This window comes from Leptidea sinapis, chromosome 40, assembly GCF_905404315.1.
Source record: "Leptidea sinapis chromosome 40, ilLepSina1.1, whole genome shotgun sequence".
NCBI lineage: Eukaryota > Metazoa > Arthropoda > Insecta > Lepidoptera > Pieridae > Leptidea > Leptidea sinapis.
In genome coordinates, this window is record NC_066304.1 from 7,642,754 (window position 1) to 7,664,364 (window position 21,611).

Sequence of the window (21,611 nt, forward strand, 5' to 3'; positions counted from 1 at the left end):
TTAGCCACTCACCTCATCATTAGTTGACGTTTACAGTACATCAATAGTCGGTATTGCTTTTAACTAAAATCGGCAATCTATTATAAATCATAATAAAAAATAAAATAAAAGCGTCAAAGGAAGAGGATTGCTCCTCTTTTAGTCATCTTTTTGACCCATGTCTGTGTGGTAATATCTTACCACCAGGTGACAACCTAGCCCCATTGTCCTACTACCTATGACAGTTACTCTTCGTGCATGCAACAATTAGTGCATGCTTACCTAGACTAATGCGGTAACAGTACCTACAGGTGTATGTATTTAACAATTAATCTTACAATAATGGCGATTTCATAAGCAGATTTAAATAATTATCAGAAATCTTCACGGCTAATAAACGTTTATATATCATTAATTATGTGACTTGTCTGTGCGTTTTACATAACTATTATGTATGACGCGGTCTCACATCACAGCGCATTTGAGCAGTTTCCGCAATTCTATAACACCGCACCGGAGAGAAGGCTTTGAGAAGGGATTACAATGCATACTATTTTATAAATAGGCTCTGCATAACATACATTTTTGATATAAATATGTGATTTATTCTGACTGATACTAATTCCACGATTATTGAAATTTTTATCTGACTATTCTTCTCTTACTCAAGAACAGCTTTAACTATTATGATGAAATTTTTTATGTACTATACATATTATTGCATATTTGATACCCTATATGATGACTTTATTTTCCCCTACGTCCGCATTAAATTTGTAATCGCGCATCCTCGAGAACTTTAAAAAAATTCAGTATAAAATTACCCTATGTCTCAAATGCCTAAGGTGTGTGTATGTTTATCTGTGTAACCGTCAAATAACAAACAATTAATAAACTTACATAATCATTTTAATATTCTGAGTTCTGTTTTCTACTGCCAACATGGCAGTAGATTTTTATAGTAGATTAGGTTTGTATGATTATTGCTTATTTAGAATTACGTAAATGGCTGAATTTACATTAATTTCGAATCTTTTCTTTTGGGTTACGTCGGCACTCATTCAAGGTTTCGAGTCCCAATGTCGTCGAAGTTTTCATCGATCCAGGTTATGTAAGCCTGTTTTTTATAATATATGTATAGTAATTTTTTAAAGATAAAATAATGAATTAAGCGACGTTTTTTCTACTAACTAAAGTCAAAAAACTTTTCGGGTACAAACTGTTACAGTAATTTTGAAAAATTACTACTTTTAGCAGAGTAGTTACCCAAAACTATATAGCGGTATTTAATTGAAAGTCAGAATTAAATTGGAACAGAGATCTGCAAAGTTTGCAGCATACCGGATAGGATACCTTGAATTTATCTAATTCCTATTAATGTCCCATTTAATTTTAAAACGTGCATAGTTTTCGTGAGCTTATGTTACGTAATCACCATATTAATGCAGAAGGATAAACTGTTTCTGTTACAGCCGTAGTTTTAAGTGTGAGTTGCTTTTCAAAGTAAAAGTTCTTTATTTGCTAGAAACATTTACAGGTGAGGTTGTTATAAATTTAAGAGTAAGCACATATTATATCTTGACAGACATGCATATATTCTAGTGTTTTCGTTTTACAATTATTATTATAACTAACATAAATCAATAATTACTACTACATTCAAGTTGGCCAACATAAAGCCATATCTAAGAGACACTACAATATAAAATAATTAATAAAAAGCTAAGCGATAATGTAAAAATAATCACAGAAAAAAAGTATAATATTAAGAATAAGATTAGATTAGCCTAAGACAAGATTTTCGTGCACTTAACTCGAAAAGGGACTACTTTTTTGATATACAGTAAAGTGTTATTTGAGATTAAAGAGGTACACTTGGTTGCGGTTTTACGCTGATCATTATCAAATCCAGTCTACAACAGGTTAAATGAAATCAAACCAAAACAGTGGCTTTATTAATAGACAAACAAAGGCATGGTACATATTTGATCGTACGAAGTAGCGGATACAACTTAAATTATCTAAAGTCTGCTAGCGCATTGAGTCTATTCTTTTTACGTTGGAGGCATAAATCAATGAGTTATTTCAAATCCTCTTTTGAATAAAAATATTTGAATTTGTTATATTGAATTTGCTGCATGCATACATTTTTGGCGACCTGTATAGCCGAGCAGTTAGCGATCCTACCTACTAAGCTAGAGGTCCCGGGTTCGAATCCCTTTAGGTGCAAGCATTTATATGATGAATATGGATGTTTGTTTCCGAGTCATGGATGTTTAAATGTATTTATGTATGTCTATATGACTTAATGTATGTTTAAGTAAGTATATTGTATTAAATATATCATTGTCTTGTAACCCATAACACAGGCTATATATGCCTAACTTGGGGCAAGATAATTTGTGTAAAAAGTGTGTCAATATTATACATAAGAGCTGTACGTAACCCTCAGTATGTAAAATAAATGGGTCAAAAGCGCTTCTTGCTCAGAGCAAAAAGATTCTTTTTCGAGGAGCAAAATGAACAAGTATTATAAATGACCTAACTATTGTCAATTGAAATTATTTTTAACCTTATACTTATCATCCTTTGAGGGTAAATGGTATTAGGATAGGTTTGAGAAATTGGCTTAACAATTCAAACCCAACACTCTGGTGCATTATGTGTTACGAATTCGATTACGAAAAAAAGCTGTATGAAAAATAATTATTTCGAATAATTGAAGAAGAAGGAAAAAATTAATTTTGATTAATTTACTTTTTTTTAACAATATAACTTAATAGTCTGTTCGTCCTTTTTGCAGAACTTATTTACGAGATATTCGTGTTACTAAGTAATACTACTATATTTAAAACTAAGGTAAAACTGAACTAAAAATATTCGATTAATATCGATGTCGACACGTAATTTATGATGCTTAAACAAAAAGTTGTAATTCAAAGTGTTATAAGAATGAGTGATCTTTTGATACCTGCTCAGGTAAATATGATGCAGGTTGTTACCGGTTTCTGTATTCTCATATATCGATATAATACAGACGATTTAATTAAATGTTTATTTGTAGAACAAAACAATATAATAATATAAAGCAAAAAAACAGAAGTAGTAGCGAAAAAGTGATTTTAAACCTGCAGAATCCATTAAAATTATTTGAAATAATGATCAATCATAATATGTTAAGTATTTAGCTAAAATATATTAAATTTGTCATTTTTGTAGTTAATAATAATAAATTGTAGTAGTTATTTAAAAGGTAACACTATAAATTCTAAAAAGAATATTCAAACTTTGTCTGATAATGAAAATTGTTAAAACAGCGTATATTTAAAAAAAAAAATATTTACATAAGATTTCATTTGTAAATTTCAATGGAATATTTAAGTAATCTTGAATATTTTTTGTCAAAAATATGTAAATATTTAACAAAAACATAATTAATACTTATCCATTATGAATACTTTGATTATTGCAAGAAACTAGAAGACTTAAAAGAAACAACAATTAAATAAAGAGCAACATACCGGCAGTGAAGCCTTCGAAACTATTGCAATTGACACAAACACAAAATACAACGGAGTGGTGCGCACGCGCCGGTGTGGACGCTACGAATGCGCGTTACGAGCTCGCAGTCAACACACCGTGTAGCCACCGCGGTCGACGCTGTAACCGCTGTGCCCACAAGATAAGAGATGGAAGGATGATCAGGTAAACAGCAATAAACAGGCTAAGCCTTTGAGAAATGCGATCCACAATACGTTTTGATCGCTACTTACTAGATCTTGGAGAAGAGTTGGTTACAATCTATATTTAGGTTGCCTTTAATACGTATATTATCCATTTGAATTTTTATTATATGGCGCCATAGCTAGTGAAATTACTGGGCAAGTAAGACTTAACATATTGTTATTAAGCTGACGAGCGCAATTGTAGTGCCGCTCAGAATTTTTGGGTCGTTCAAGAATCGTATCAATTACCTTCAGCTGAACGTCGTGCTCGCCTCGTCTCTTATTGTTTTTTATTATTTATTTTTAATTTGATAATATTACGTGAACTAGAATTTCTATAATTGGAAAAATTTAAACAAAATTATTTAGTGATTACTGACAGTACACATAGTACACATACAAACAGTATTGCAATACAGCTTGTAAAGCATCCTCGTCACCAAGCAAGCTCTAACAGGCCTGAGACATTTAATAATTATAATATAAACTTGTAACTTACTAGTAACTTGCACTTACCATCGCTGTGTGCCATGTAAACAAACCCATACACAAATGAACCGATATATTCTCACGACTCATTTCTTTACGTTTGTTTACATTTTAATTAACATTGTTTTAATTTTCAAATATTGTTCTTTAAAATTAAAACAATTAACTCGTCCATACGACTTATGACTACCAGTATAGCCGAGTGGTTAGCGATCCTACCTACTAAGCTAGAGGTCCCGGATTCGAATCCCGGTAGGTGCATGCATTTATATGATGAATATGGATGTTTGTTTCCGAATCATGGATGTTTAAATGTATTTATGTATGTTTATATAAATTTATGTATGTTTAAGTAAGTATATTTACAATACTGCGACTACCTAAAATTAAAACTATCATTACGTGGAAGCTTACCAAGAATACTGGCAGCATTACCGCGTTGTATAGCTAGGCTGATCCGTTGACCGAAATAGCTGCCAGCGCTTGGGTTTCCAGTAGCCTTATTGAGGCGCGAAGATAGTATTTTAAATATAGTTATAAGATTTGTTTTGAGTTAGTATATTGTATTAAATATATCATTGTCTTGTAACCCATAACACAGGCTATATATGCTTAACTTGGGGCAAGATAATTTGTGTAACAAGTTTGACAATATTATATATTATTATTATTATACACTCGCAGACATTTAGACATATTATATATACTATCTTACCATTTTCGTAAAATTGTCCTCTAAATATGTTATAAAAAATACTGATAATGTAGTGTTTTACAAATTGTAAAACCATGGTAATTTAGAAGATGACATTTGGTTAATAACATTGTTTTAATAAACAAAAGCTGTACTCAATAAAAATTTAGACTTAAAATCACAAAAAATAAAATTAATATGTTATGCATTATATAATACTGAGATGTTCATTGTTATTAAATCCTTAACATTGTCATTAAAAATTTACACTAAAACCAATCTGCATTAGCAGTGATACTTCGTTTTTTACCACGTTTTTTGTAATCATCAGAAGAATGTCAAGTTAGTACCTATGTTATTAAACTCATTAAATATCTGACATTCAATTGTATAAATATGTATTATAACTTTAAACAAGCAATTCTTGTATATAAATATATATATAATCTAAATCTCGGAAACGGCTCCAACGATTTTAATGAAATTTAGTATACAGGTAGTTTCGGGGGCGAGAAATCGATCTAGTTTCAATTTTCAAAAGTGTATTTTTATCCGTGTTTTATGAGAAACAGTAATACAATATTAATACAAAGGTAAATTTCGCCACTATATATACTATAGTAGCTCATATGAGACATCGGGTGATCCGAAAAGCAGAAGACCCCGGTTCAAATCCAGGTGTCCTACAAGTTTTTTTTGTTCTTTAAGTTTTGAATATTCTTAAAAATTCGTGCAAGGCTTGGTGGTCCAGATATATTAATTGAAGTACAAACTTAGTTATGAATTTTTTTTATGATTGACGGAGTAACATCATAAATTCTCGATACAATTGTTATTTCTTGCGTAGTTCATCGTTTATGTTGTTATAATGGATGCTTTTGAAATATAATCTTCTCCTAAGATCTCAACACGTTCATCTGTATGCATCCCTGAATCTCATAATCAGATATTTACATGTGGAGCACCGCACGGCTACTGACACCCTAGTGATGCGCGCTGTGAATACAATATCAATCATTGCTTGCTCTATACTGTTCCGGGACATTTTAGTCTGTGGTAAGTGCTGTCAAATTGAAAATTGGCATGGAAATGAATATTTTGTGGGTTATGTCTTTTCTTTATTATTACATAATATATTATAGCAATTGCCTAGGTGGTGATGCAGCGTACCAACTTCTTTATCGATTGACCGGTCACTACAAACATTGGTATTGTGTTATATTAGAACGCGGAGAATGTATTTGCCTAGCCGGAAAGACCTCATCTGCCGGGTTCAGGTACTGATACACAAAGAGCTAAATATGACCAGCCAAATTTTAATTATTATTTCGCTTTCTTTTGAACTACACTTATTTATACATTTTGCGGAATTCCAGCCACATATTAATAATGTTTAAAAAAATCCCAACAATTGTAAAAACGCATTTAATATCAGACCCAGTGTAAGTGTAAAATTAAGTCTCGTGCCAGAATTTAGCGAGTAAACATCTCCTGAGGATGCCTCGAGTAGAGACGAAACACGTGTCGAATTGGTTAAGGACATGTTAGAGGAATTAACACAGAACAAAACTGATCACATTTGAATAAATTAAGTTGAATATTAAAAAGTTGTAATAGCGTGGTCTTCCTAGAAGCCGGGTTGTAATTTTTTGTTTTTGTTTTAAAAATAACTTAATTTATAAGTGGGTCTCAGTAATTATCATTCATATTGAGTCCAACGTACATGGAATACTTAATTTTGTAATGTCAGTACATTACAAAATCGTGACTTCTCTGTTTGTTTGGAATTCTGTGTTTTCTGTACTGACAAGTTCGATGTGAGGAGGGTTATTAATTTGATTGTAATTTGCAATCTAGCGACTTAACTTCGAACATTACTTGAAACTCAACAATCAACAAACAATTTTATTCTTTGTCGAAAAATATGTTTGTTGAATTGTAGAAAATAATAAGTTGGACAGGATTTAACATTTACCACCAGGTAAACTCTTTGCTAGACTAGTAACTTCTTCTCTAAAGCAAAGTTTATAAATATTCTAAAAGCCAACATCACTATTATGGGCAGTTGACTCCGATGCGTCTCCATAAGGTGTATTAGGTACGCTACTGAAATTTGAACAAGACTTACTAAAATTTACGAACCATTCGTCACTTAGTTGGCTAAGTTGGAAGAGTGCTCGCAGGGAACCCGAGAGGTCGCGGATTGGAGACCCGCATCGTTCATAAATTTGGTTACAAATTTAATTTAAGGTATTTGATAGTTCAAAATCAGCTATGTCTATTTTTAATCATTGGAAGAGTGTTTTTTTGTTTTACAACTTATACGTTATATTTTGTCTAAAATAAAGAAATAAAATTTTATAACGATCTATAAATTCGAATTCCCGCGTTCGAATCCCGGTAGGTGCAAGCATTTATATGATGAATATTGATGTTTGTTTCCGAGTCATGGGTGTTTATATGTATTTATGTAAAGTATTTTCTTTGAAACGTCGGGTTAACTAAAATAAAAATGTAACTTTTACGCAAAAATCTAATGTAAAACCGTTACAATTACACGCGTTTGAATCCTTTAAAAGTGTTTTATTTAAATATTTATGTATGTTTCAGTAAGTATATTGTATTGAATATATCGTTGTCTTGAACCCTAAACACAGGCTATATGCTTAATTTGGGGCAAGATAATTTGTGTAAAAGTGTGTCAATATCATTATTATTAACAGTTTTCAATAAAAAAAAACTAATACTAAAATATATTGAACTATTCATAGAATATGGTATTCACTGCTTAGGGATGATATTAAAAAAGTTATTGTTTTGACAATAATCAAGCAGTAGTCTTGAAATGAAAACGAAGTGCCAAAAACTTGTGATTGGTTCGTCACAACCTTAGTTGATAGACATGTTGACTTTTTTAAAGTTGAAAAAAGTTTTATTTGTAAGTTAAGTTTCAAAAGAATTTCGCTTATTTATACAATACCTAGGTATCTTAAATATTTTATCACTATCTCATTCGCTTGAGATGCATCGGCTCATTACAACTATAACTATATTATAAATTAAATATATTAAAAAAATTACAACTTCATAATAAATTAAATATAAGTATAATATAATTTTAACCCTGCTGTTAAAATCGCGGCAAAATAAGTTACGTTAATATTGATTGTTTTAAGACTTTTGTTTTTGCTTTTAATATTAGCATGTTGTAAGTATTATTCACAACGAGTGTTGCAACAAAAACATTAATATAACTCATTGTCACAACGCAACATGAACAAATGGTCGCGTCCTTGGTGCGTTCGGCGTTAACAAATTATATTTTATGTTCACATTCATCTCGTGCATATAAAAACATACCGGAAGGATTATATCTTATTCAATGGTAGGTCTCGCGTGGGAACTTCTTATCTTTTCGGGTAAGTTTATATGACTGAGCAAATATCGGCGCCAGCCAATACCTTTTTTTTATGGAAAAAGGAGGACAAACGAGCGTGCGGAAATCTACGTACCTGTGGGGAAAAACTACTACCAAGCTAATATCAACAGAACAGTTAAAAGAAATCAATCTATTAATTGAACAAGCAAAGGTTTTAAGCCCATAAAGCCAATCCAAATATTAACTTTACAAAAAAATGTATAGTATGTAAGAAATGTATAGTAGGTATGTCTTCGATTTAATATATTATGTGCTTGAGAAATAATAAACATTGTAGTCATAGCTATATACATATAAACATTTGAATTTAGTAATAATGTTTTGATAATATTTGGATTTTTACAATTAAGTAGCTTGCTGTTAATAAAAAAAACATATATATATATATATATATATATTTGCATGACCACCTAATGGAAATTCCTTTGTACTATAAAATGTAATCTCGCTTCATTAAATCAACACGTGAATTATCAAGTTTTCAATCGGGATTATCTGTATCCCAATAATATATAAATAAATGTTATGCAACTTACAGTGACAGGTTCAACCCTAGCGGGCACAGCCCTGGCGACGCGGCCCTCGGGCGACGCTGATCGTTCTCGCTCGCGCATCTCTCCCGCTAGGGCTGCCGCTCGTGCCGCGCGCGCTGCCACCTCCAGACACCCGCTTGACTTACTCCTGACGACATCAATACGAGGTTTAATAGGAACACAGAAAGCTTAAAGGTATTGAGCGATACACAATGGTATGGTTTATTGTGATAGCCACTATTATTATTAATCATTGCTAAGATTCAGTAATTCCCCCGTGAGGTGACCAATCTTAAATGGTTCAATTACTGGTATTTTCAAACAAATGTCACGTTTACGGATCAAACAACCACAATCGCATAAAATGTTTATCTAGATTTAATCTGCAATGTTACAATATTTATACACTCTAGACTCCTTGAGGTCCAGGAACGAAAGGTGTTTATTAAATCTGCAGTGCCCCTTAATGGTCCAGTTTATGATGCGTAAGTTTTCCTTATTTGACCCTATTGTATTACGAGCGGTCTTTCTATTAAAGGATTGGACTGGATCTTGTAGGGTTTTGATATGGGTTAAACCTGGGACGCTAATAGAGAGCTTTTTAATGCTTTATTCTAATATATAATCCTCTGGATCTATTTAACAAGCGAAAACCATGAACCATACCTAAAAGTAAGTGTTCGTATATTCGGCCACCCTGGACGGGCGAACGACAACAAGCCGATACAAAGTATTTTCGTTGTAAGAATTGAAGACAAAAAGGAGATTTAATTAATACAGACTGAGGCTTTAATATAAAACTATGTATTTTATAGAACCTCCTCGAGTTTGTAAGAAGCACTTCACTGTTACTCATGTTGTAATTATAATAATCACTTTGAGGGAAAAGCGACATTTTTTGTAAACAATTAAACCTTCGCCATAGATAAGGAGTACCTGACAGGCCGGTCCAGCGGAGTGAGGATGGAGAGCGGCTGCTCCAGACCAGGCGGCGCGGGGGGCAGGTACATCACGTGGCCCCCCCACGACAGACCCGATGAATGGTTTCGCCATGGACTCAGGGTATCCTACAACCATATGGAGTTATTTTACGATTATGTTGTTGGCAACATCATTCACACCGGGCCAGATAGGTACTCGGAACTTAACCAACTTACCCGGTACTTATGTAAATACCCCAAAATCAAGTGATGTAGCAATATTATTTTGGTATAAATACTTATTATTGGATAAAATCTGTACTTGGTATATTTTGTATATATTTTCAATATACATCACAGTAAATTGAATAAATAAAACACAATAGGTAAATTTATATGTAAGTTTGTTCCTTCAACTAAATAGTACCTTTTCTGTTTCTTTCGTCTCCTCTTTGATATCTCCATCATTTTTAGCTCTTAATTGCTGGAACAACATTGGATTGCTCAAGGAGTTGGGAGCCGACTTGGTCAAGAACCAGTTTTGCTCTGGTTCGTGTAACATCGGGTCGTGTTCCAGATCAAACCTTCTCGATCCTAAGGCTGCCCCCAGCGCGCCCGACACAGACTTCTTCAGCTTCTGGAGACTATTGAACCCCTGCTGCAACTGCTTGCCCTGGAAGCAATCGTAGAAGCACAACATGCTTTTAAACTTTGTGGGGTTGGGCTTGTTCTATTCGAATAGACTGACGAGGAATAGTATAAACTGACTCCAAGCATAAATATACAATTACAGAAATCAATAAAAAAGCAAAGAAAGTAAGTTGAGAAAATTCAGGAATTCTATCAACGTAAAAGTTTGAAGAAAATACGAAAAAAGTTAGAATTTATCTGACTAGACCGTCTCAAAAATAATACGTGGAGTTCTTGAAGTGATGTTTCTTGAGAATTGTATGTGAAATAATTATGAGATTGAATTATACACGGATCTCGCGCACACCAACTCCATTTTCCAACATCATGAAGACCACGTTTATGATCTATAAGTGCGTATGTCCTATACCATGCAGTGACTTTAAGGACGCGTTCTCAAAACAGAGAGGTATCGAATCGCACTACTACACTGACACCGCTCAAACACATACACGTACTTAAAGTTAATTGCGGGAATCAAATGAATTTGATACTTTAGCAAGTTTGAATTTTATTTTTTTAATACCTTTGTATTTTTGATAATTGGTTGATGTATTCGTTTAGTAGTTAAATATTAGAATTTTAGATGGCAATTCTGTCGCATAACGTCGTGTGCAGTAAACGCAGTTTTTTTTAATCCTAGATGGCCGCCGCGAAAAATTATGATTTCAACAATATGGGTATCGTATCCGAGGTTATCGAGGGTGCAGAGAACAATAAGATAGGTCTTTCAAAATCAAATTTTGAGATTTTTTAATTAGATTGGTAACGGAATGTGTTTTGTACATATTGTGAGTGAAAAGTCGAAACGTTAATATTTCTATATTTAGGGAATGAAGAATTAATTTAGCATGTGGAATATTGTTAGACAGGCCTTTTATAAGATAATTTAAGTTTATGAATGAATTCTAATTTTGACGATATAAATGACACCCATGAAGAAAATTTTGTAGATTTCATAGGCGCCATCATGGATTTCGATTTAGGCCCGCTATTCGTTATTGTTGACCCCAAAATCCATGAAAATGACACCCATGATAAGAAGTTGGTAAATTTCACAGGCGCCATCTTGGATTTCGATTTTGACCCGATATTCGTTATTGTTGACCCCGAAAACCATGAAAATGACACCCATGAAGAGATGTTGGTAAATTTCATCGGCGCCATGTTGGATTAAGATTTTGACCCGATATTCGTTATTGTTGACCCCGAAAACCATGAAAATGACACCCATGAAGAGAAGTTGGTAAATTTCATCGGCGCCATCTTGGATTTCGATTTTGACCCGATATTCGTTATTGTTGTCCCCAAAAACCATGAAAATGACACCCATGAAGAGAAGTTGGTAAATTTCATCGGCGCCATCTTGGATTTCGATTTTGACCCGATATTCGTTATTGTTGACCCCGAAAACCATGAAAATGACACCCATGAAGAGAAGTTGGTAAATTTCATCGGCGACATCTTGGATTTCGATTTTGACCCGATATTCGTTATTGTTGACCCCGAAAACCATGAAAATGACACCCATGAAGAGAAGTTGGTAAATTTCATCGGCGCCATCTTGGATTTCGATTTTGACCCGATATTCGTTATTGTTGTCCCCAAAAACCATGAAAATGACACCCATGAAGAGAAGTTGGTAAATTTCATCGGCGCCATCTTGGATTTCGATTTTGACTCGATATTCGTTATTATTGACCCCGAAAACCATGGAAATGACACCCATGAAGAGAAGTTGGTAAATTTCATAGGCGCCATCTTGGATTTCGATTTTGACCCGATATTCGTTATTGTTAACCCCGATAACCATGAAAATGACACCCATGAAGAGAAGTTGGTAAAATTCATAGGCGCCATCTTGGATTTCGATTTTGACCCGATATTCGTTATTGTTGACCCCGAAAACCATGAAGAAAAGTTGCCAATTTTATAAGCGCCATCTTTGATTTCGATTAGACCTTATATTTAGAGATGAACTTATAAATCACTAATTCTTCAAAAAATACACATAATTTATTGACAATCTGACTGCATACAAAATATGTAAAGTATCAAAGACAGTATTGTATAGCTTATAAAAAATATTCATGTTCGTACAGCGATCTTTCCGAGTACGAGCTGCTGCTTACAACCGACACACTGTCTACCCACGACGGCGGCCGAGCGCGGACTGAGGTTATTTCGATAGATCTTTCTGTGCAATGCGTACGGAGTGACAAAATAAAATAACCCTTAATACCACACTTTAAAGATCATGCTTATCAGAAATATATATGAATTTTAGACGATTATTTTTTATTTTTTTCTGAGATTATTTATTAGATATTGATTAATTTATTTCCCGTGTTTTTGAAAATATTATATCTGCTTTCCTTACATAATTTTTAAGAGCCAAAATTGTGTAACTGGTAGCAGAAAACTGATCCTGAATGAAGCCCCATTTCGTCAATTTTGTGTGAAGAGGTAACGGATAATCGTTTTTACGACATAAAATATCAAAATTTCAAAGCAAACATTTCCCGCTAATTAGAGATAAAGAAGTAATCTATTAGTAGCAATTTTTAGTTTTGTTAGACTTAGTTTAATTTCATCACAAACTCTACCGAAAAATATCTTATTTTTGTCGGATTCGTAAACGCGTCCTTAAAGCAAATGGCTCTGTCAATTATGTCACTCCAGAGGAATTACAATAATATTATTCGCAAGAATATAGCTATACAGTAAAACACACTGGATGTAATGTAAAGGTAAGTGAAAAATATAATTTCTATTCGCAAATTGATGAAAAGCGAAGCATTATTGTTAGTTAAGCATGTAGGTATCGCTGCAGAATTAGTTTGCCAAGTGAGAGGACAATTTACCGTTATTCCTCTTCAGCCGGTACACGGGAGGTTAGGAGATTAGTGGGGTTAGTCACTACTTGACAAATACTAATATTATGATAACAATAAGTCTGAAATGAAACTAATTTTATCAAATAATTTAAAACTTATAAATTAATCTTAAATAGTAAAAATTAAGACAATTTTATATATGAGAAGAATTGGCATATCGCACACATAAGTTTTTCTAGATTACTCTTTCACGGAACTACTGTACCCTTAAACTGATTACAATACATAATGAAATTTACAGTTTCATGTCAGACATAATATCCTAACGTCCCGCGCACCATAAACTTCAATTTGTCTCACTTTATCTTGCTGGTCTCTTGGTAATGAAAGGCTGAACGGTTGCCCTGGTGTAAAGGTGGCTAAAGTGGGGTGGTCAGACGTTACTGCAGCTCGATTACCCTCGGAACCACTGTCGCCGAGGTCTTGTTGAGGAGTCCATGTGGCTGCATTAGGGGGTACCTGGTAGAAAGAGGCGTAAATCATTTTGGTAAGTGACATATTATGGCATAAATGAAATAGATACTGGTATTCCTCGGAAAATATTACTTACTAGCTGACCCGGCAAACGTTGTTTTGCCATATAAAGTATAATTCACGCGATAGTTTTATAAATAATAAATGTCCTATGTGTTATTCTGCTGTGTAAGCTATATTATTGTAAAGTTTCATCAAAATCCAATCAGTAGTTTTTGCGTTAAAGTAGTTCAAACATACACCCAGACATACAAACTTTCACATTTATAATATTAATAGGATTAGTTCACATTGTTCTCATGTATCAGCAATAGGTAGGTATGTCAAACAACATTGAGTAAATGAAATCATTTTTAAAGCGCAAAGACATTTTGCTATCAAAAAAAGCACGTAAATCAATCTTATTCTGTTATGCGCAATATGTCTTTTTATAATATGTATCTATTATGTCCCTTAGTATGAAAATTTACACCATCGCATTGTTTTGGAATTTGTTATTTGGACATGACGGATTGGATGATAACACTTACTGCATGCTACAATAGAAATAATTTTATTTAAATTACTTAAACAAACAGGTGTGCCTGAATCATTTTATATAGTCTGTCAACAGTCACTAGTTTTTACTACACACCAATTTTCATCAAGATCATTCAAGCCATTTATGAATTAAAAAAATAAGGTGCAGAAAGACCAACATCTTTTATCTATATATAGCATATCATTGGCGCAATCAAATGTTATTACAATACCCAAACTAAAATCAAGTTAAGCCATTGAAGTATAAACATAAATTTCTAAAATCACTGAATTTGTATCAGTGAGACTTCAAATTTACACAAAAAAATTGTATGTGTAGACTGTTCAGATTATATATAGTAATTTAGATTTAATTTACATGTTGTCGCGCCGGTGAGTCAATCCGGTGATCGCTGTGTCCGTGATCTCCAGATATACCGGAGTCGCCAGACTTGACTGCAGACTGTTCGGAGCGCGGAGATGATTCCGACGATATATCACCAGACAATTTTATTTCTACGGCAAGAGGCTGTATTTCTGAGGAATTGAACAAGAAAACTGATAAATTATCAAGGACAAACCAAAGTAACGACTACGTCTACTAAAAAAGCATTACTATGCTCCCGGTTTATGGGATGCACACATTAGTACGCAACTAAAAACCACCAATACCTACTGGAGCAGCGCATATTATTAATAAAAACTTACGAGCAAGACGCGCGTCCAGGCTGGCTAATTGTTTCCATGCCTCAGATGGAGAAAATTTTGAAGGATTCACTTTTTTCTTGGGTAGTGTAGGTCGTAGCCGCAGGGCTATACCCAACGATCCGTCAGAACCCTCCCCTTCAGATCCTTCCGATGATAAGGCAGATTCTGATGATACTAAAACAGTTCAAGAAAGTTAATAAATTATCAAAACATTATAATTTTATTTATTTTGCTGATGTAAAGCCAAACAGTAAATATATAAATTATTATTGTTAAGAATAAAAGTCTCAATAAATACTCACAGTTTCTTTTACAAGTCTCTTTTAACATCTCGTTGAATTTATTTATTTCATCTTCTTCATGGTATCCTAATAGTTTCTTTTCGATAAGGTGGAAATTCGTGAACTCTTCAATAATAGGACTGCCAAGACCCGGAAAATCTTTTAAATGATCCTGTGGTACTTTTTGTTTGTTTTCTATCATGCCAAAATAGAATTGTTTTGATGGTGTTTTTTGTCTGAAAAATAACGTAAGGAGAAAATAAAACAATTACTGCATATGATTGTTAGGTATATCTTTGTGTCTATTATCACTTACTTTTCTTTTAGATTTGCTAGAGGCTCTTTTCTTCGGATGGGAGAATGTTCCGGTGTTGATTCTTTTCCCGATGCTTGTCCTCTCTCCGGCAAAGTTTTAACATTTTCTTTATGATTGTTTTTTTGTTTCCCATCATCTTTCGGTTGCTTACTTTGCTGTGTGACTTTAGATTTGATTTCAGTCGGACGGTTTAAGGGCCGTCTTACATTAGTTGGCAGTACAGAATTTTGTTTATTATTTGTTTTGAGACTAGTTTCTATGACTTTTTTTGCAGGTTTCGTTGGGTTGATTTTATCGCCTTTTACACTATCGTTCTGACTAGTTTTGTTATTAAACTTATTTCTATGACCTAATTCGTTTCTTATCCTACTCGTTGCCTTTTTGAGCTCAGCTTGAAATTCATCCTTTTCTTCGTTACCTTTATGTAGTAACGAAGGAAGAGATTTTCTCAAAGGCTTGTTAGTATCCTCAATTGTAGACAGCTTATTTGATATTAAATGCTCTCCTTTAACTTTTGGTTTACTTTTATTTATATGTTTAGGTGATTCACTTCTATCACTCACGTTTAAAGTATTGTCAAAAGTTTTTTCTCTTCTTAAACAAGGTATATCTACTAAATCTTTTCTAAATCTCTCAGAGTGTCTAAAATTTCTATCAAGGAGAGGTGTTTTCCAAGCTTCATTATTATCATTTGGTTTAGATGTTTTAGCTTTGCATCCACTCATTCGATCAATTCTATTTCTATATTCCGTTCTTCCTATAAGTAGTTGCTCCTCTCGTTTAAGTGATGTTGTTGTTTGGACCATATCATTAGTATTAGACATTTTAGTGTCATCTTCTTTGCATTGGGACGTATAACGCCTCTCATATGATTGGTCAGTGAAATCTAGAGATTTAAAGTCGGTATAAGTGCTTCTATACCGTGCTTTAGTTTCTAGTTTTGGTGGATTTAACTTCTTCGTTTCATTTCGAGTTCGAAAGAGCCTTAGTTTTTTCTGGGGCTCTAACCTTGTATTTGCATCAATGGATTCTGGTGACGAACCATCACGGTACTAAAATGTGAACAGTTTAGTTAAATTAACAGTATTTACGGAATCGAAGAAATGAGGATATGCGCAGCACCACACCACAAATAATCTACAAAGGAGTGCAAAACACAAGAGACCATGATGCGGAAGACGGAAGATGGTCATTGTAGCGAACTTCAATGAATCTAACATTATTGTATTTTATTATTTCAGTGGAAAAAATACTTACATCTGTTGCAGGTGGTTGCGGTGCTCTGTATTTCTTGCGGAAATTTTTGCCGTTACATTTAGATTTCTGTTGTTCTTCTTCTATTCGCAAGTCAGGTTCTGATCCAAACCGCTTATTTATGTTTCCTATCAATAAAAATATATTTTTATTTTTGCGTTGATCTTTACTATGAAACTAGATATGTAGCATGACTAACTATTATTAAATGTTTTAATGCATACCATTTAGTCTAATCTCGAAGTTGGTATGAGAACGATGCAAAGGATCTCTCTCTCTGGACCGGAACTCTAGCTCTCCAGTACTACCAGCAGAACGAGATCTTAGCACGTTGGAATGCTGGAAAAATAAATTCATAAGGTAACACAGATATAATCTATGATGAGGAACAATATTATCATTTTATATTATTAATTTTCAGTTAACGTATCTGTGTATGCCGGGTGTAAACCAGACAACCTCCTAATACGGAAGGTATCCGTAGAGTTCCCTATTACAGAATCATAGCTACTGGTCATTTAGCAAGGAAGTTCTGTAGTTGAAGAAAAAAAAATTCAAAGTTTATTGTAAACTTTTTAGCGAGCATTGCAATGCAATACATAATAAGGGTCGATATAACTTGTACCAAAGAATATATCATAGTAAAAATGCAGAAGTCTCACTCCACAAAATTAATTAAAGAAATAGGGACTCTTGCGGTCATACAATAAGGTGTAATTCGGATCTTACAGCGCTACTAACCTACATTTTTATTCACCTAGAAGTTGCCTCTCTTTCTATCGCGTGACTCCTCTTCTGACGACATTAGGATTGACTTCTTTACCTTTTTTATAATATAAATAGTTAGGTGTGTAATCGTAATTTTAAATCAATAATCTTAATACATTTGTTGCACTTTCATTATAATAATCATTTTAAATTAGATTGTTTCAGCGTCAGGTCACCAAAAAAATTAAACTTTGATCGCAAAGACCTTTATTGCATTATGGCATTTATGCTTCGCTTTATTTATGTTTTTTTTAAATATCGGTCGGATCTGTGAAGAAGACTTACGTGAGTCCCTACTGGTTGGCCTACTGTGTAGAGGCCGCCGCACGTACTAACGATTTCGATACCTACGGGGAGTGAGACCGGCCTGGTTGTACAACGTTTCTAAAGCTGTCAGCTGTTGCGGCGGAATAGATTTCTGCTTTTTGTTTTTTTTTTTATAATTATATGGACTATTCATATATATAATTAAATGCAAAGATTCATAAACGGACTGCATTACATTTTTATTGAAAAAAAATTAATGTGCATCACAATATTTTTTAGCAGTTTACAGTGGCAATACATTCAGATTTATGGTCCAATTGCAACCCCCCACTTTTAGGATGAAGTTATTTTACATCCTATTATCGCATTATTATAATTATACTATACAGGTATTAATATTAGTATTGTGGACAAAAAAAACTTGTGCCTTTTTTCAACTTTGAAGATGTTAATAGAATCATATCGGATAACTATCAAACGGTAGGAGGGGGTTATAAATTTCATTCCAAAAAATATAGACAGAAGATTAAATATTTCTGCTTAAATGATTAGCATAACACCATATTTCTAGAAGATCATCCGTCAAACACGAATATACAACGAACTGTTTACAGTGTCCCAAGCTAATATTTTGTGAGTAATGGCACGCAGGGTAATGCCATCTCAGTAAACATAACCGCGGAAGCTGTGTGTTACCAGTGCAGCACTTTAAGATATTTGTTCATCTCAAACACATTAAGTAAGTCTTTGTATCATTCATCAAGCCTCAGGATTCATTCGTGATAATCTAATTTATTTACGGTTTCATGCGATCGAATTCTTCAAAACAACTTCTTTATGAGAAAAAGGGTGAGACAAGTAAGACGTTCACCTGATGGTAAGTACGACCCTTACTCCCTTTCCAATGCAGTGCAATAATAGTATATTATGATACAAGTGAGCTAAGTTGCTCATTATACACGAGGTGGTTGGTGGCAGTCCAAGCCACAGGCGAGGGCGAAAATAGGCGTAAATCAGCAGAGTGTCTATTAAAACGATGCTGAATGTACAATTTTCAAAACGACATTTGATTGTTTTTGGTGGCAATTTCACAGTTTGTGCTGCATTTAGTATTTCTGGCGGGTTTAGATCTACCAATTGTTCACCTTTTGTACAAAAACTTGATATTTTTACAAATATTAACCACATGGCAGAAAATGTAATAGAAATAAAATAATATGAGTAGGGAAATGGCGCGCACGTTTTTTTTTGCACGCGACAAATGTAAGGTGACTAATTACATACAAGACCCATACAGCTTCTTCAAAATTATAATTTTAATGATATATTAGATTTATGCATATATTTTATAACAAATTAGTGTGAATTATAAATAATTTGATAACAATAAATGTTTTTTTGGCTTTATTAGGGATACATTTATTTATTCCAAAAATGTAAATTTATTTTAGGCCGCATAAAACCTCCTTGTTGTTACAAATAAAAAATACTGTATTACCCGGTTAAATTGAAAATTGTCTGTTTGCTCTCACATAATTTACCGATAGGCACTAACTTAACTTTGTAAGGATAATTCTATTATCCACTAGTTATAGTTGATGGCGCTAAGAACGATGTAATAAGGCTTTTTAATAAGACTTTACGAGAAAGTATGTTGAAAAGGTTATTGAAAGACCCAAAAATCTAATCAGTCCCAATTGAATTGGACTTTCCCATTGTAATTTGGAATCAAGATATATAGCATATAGATTCCACCGGTTTTACCGCCGCTCTGTTTAACAAACATCATATCGCACCCAAAACCCACCTAACGGACCTTAAGTCATCTGACGGATGGATTTGGACTAACTTTATGGTAGGTGACGACTCTCGCCCATTACAGTAGTGATTCGCCGCTAATTTAGCTGATTTTAACTTGCAGCTCTTAACGAATAATCCTAACTTCACGGCCCTTACATTTACTTCTTGAATAGTATTTTAAATAACATGATATTAACTTACTACATGACCATGTGGGGTTCTCGTCACGTCAGGCCCGGGGCCTACAGAGGTGGGTCTTCTGCCGCTGAGCGTTCCTCCCGAGAGCAAGATGGCGCCGTTGTCGGTAGTGCGCAGTCGTGGCGACTCGGGCAGTGATGGAAGCACCTGGAACATCAAGGCAAGGGTTTCTAGGATTAACAATCAAACTGGCCGACGAGGATTAATAGTTCATTAGGTAAAAATATAGACATTAAAGTTGTATTCAAATCCAAAACGCGATTAGCTTTGCCATCTCATGAAGGCAAAAATTGTTGTCATAAAAAATCTTACTGCATTTGACTACATTATATAGAAGGATGACGGACAGGTGCCTCCCAGCCATTCATCTATTGCATTGGATGCCATGATATTTGACACTGATTTATGCATAAAAATCCACTATGTTCAACAGTCGTGTTTAATGGATCAAAGTGGACATAAAAGTGGAAAAAGATCCATCAATGGATCTTAGTGAACAAAGGGCAAGGTACAAGCATTTATTTAATTATTTATTTAAAACATCACAAAATCCACAGAACTTAAATTAGGTTATAATAATACTATTTTGTAGAACTTACATCTAATAACGGATTTACAATATTTATAATAAGACTTGATATTTGTGCGTGTGTGGTTTGGTGAGAGTGCGTGCGTGTGTGTGTGTGTGTGTGTGTGTGTGTGTGTGTGTGTGTGTGTGTGTGTGTTTGTGAATTAACTCTAAATTTAACCTTCCTTTAGATTTTTACTAACACTCCTTTTAAAGCAGCCTTTACTGTTATTAAATAGTTCAGTACTGTTGAATTGCTTATTATAGCTGCATAGAGTGCGACAGATTACCGAATTTTCATAATAATTAGTGTGACTCAGCATTATTTATGTTTTGGCTTAGGCCTTGTCCATAACGTCAGACACAGAGCTTTTTTCGCGGATATTTGTTATATGTGGGCGTGGCCTCGGAGATCATCATAACTGAGGATATTAATGGGTTGTTGCGATCTAACTCCGTATGTGTCAAGTGATAAACGCAATCGTAGTGCGTTATGCTGCTCAGAATCTTTCTTTTCTGATGTTACAATAGAATATGGGCTGCAGGTGATCACATACCATCAGGTGACCCGTATACTCGTTTGTACTCCTCCTCCATAAAACAACCTTCCTTTTCTTTCCTTTATAAGTATTGATTTTACTACCCTGTTCATTTTCAAATTATTATTGGTTAAATAATGACTTCATTATAAAATTAAGCGTATCTATGAGCTCCAAATCTTAAATCATTGCAATTCTGTTGCCTTTATAATACAAATATGAATATCATAAGAATATTTTTCACAGACTGGCGCAGAATAAGTCAAACCATAAACTTAGTATACCTACTACCGTAATAGACGAACCCTGTGTGAAAGTGAGATAACTATCCTTATATAAAAACCTACCTGTGAGAAAGAGACGGAATAGATAAAGTGCATGCACCGTTTTGTAACAATTTAGTGTCCATTGGTCTCATTTCAAATTGCAACGCGTTTTATTTTAGTGTTTTTATAGTTATTGATCTGTATTTTAACGGATATTAATTAAAAAATATATTGGTGTCGTGTTGCAAAAATCCAACAAAAGAAACATTTCACTGACTCTTCAATAC

At 33.8% G+C, this 21,611-nt stretch overlaps 1 protein-coding gene across 3 annotated transcripts in view; it reads right to left on the minus strand.

Moving 5' to 3' along the window:
• Positions 1 to 21,611, minus strand: part of LOC126976320 (uncharacterized) — a 129,255-nt gene that overhangs the window by 26,635 nt on the left and 81,009 nt on the right. For 2 of the 3 annotated variants that reach the window (XM_050824600.1, XM_050824602.1), the window contains exons 4-14: positions 19,955 to 20,098; positions 17,143 to 17,257; positions 16,922 to 17,046; positions 15,665 to 16,716; positions 15,370 to 15,584; positions 15,068 to 15,241; positions 14,739 to 14,896; positions 13,667 to 13,825; positions 10,207 to 10,488; positions 9,796 to 9,926; positions 8,863 to 9,007 (exon numbers count right to left, since the gene is read on the minus strand). In XM_050824600.1, coding sequence (XP_050680557.1) covers positions 8,863 to 9,007; positions 9,796 to 9,926; positions 10,207 to 10,488; positions 13,667 to 13,825; positions 14,739 to 14,896; positions 15,068 to 15,241; positions 15,370 to 15,584; positions 15,665 to 16,716; positions 16,922 to 17,046; positions 17,143 to 17,257; positions 19,955 to 20,098 — 2,700 coding nt within the window. The remainder of the gene's footprint in view (positions 1 to 8,862; positions 9,008 to 9,795; positions 9,927 to 10,206; positions 10,489 to 13,666; positions 13,826 to 14,738; positions 14,897 to 15,067; positions 15,242 to 15,369; positions 15,585 to 15,664; positions 16,717 to 16,921; positions 17,047 to 17,142; positions 17,258 to 19,954; positions 20,099 to 21,611) is intronic. The other variant, XM_050824601.1, reaches the window with a different exon arrangement.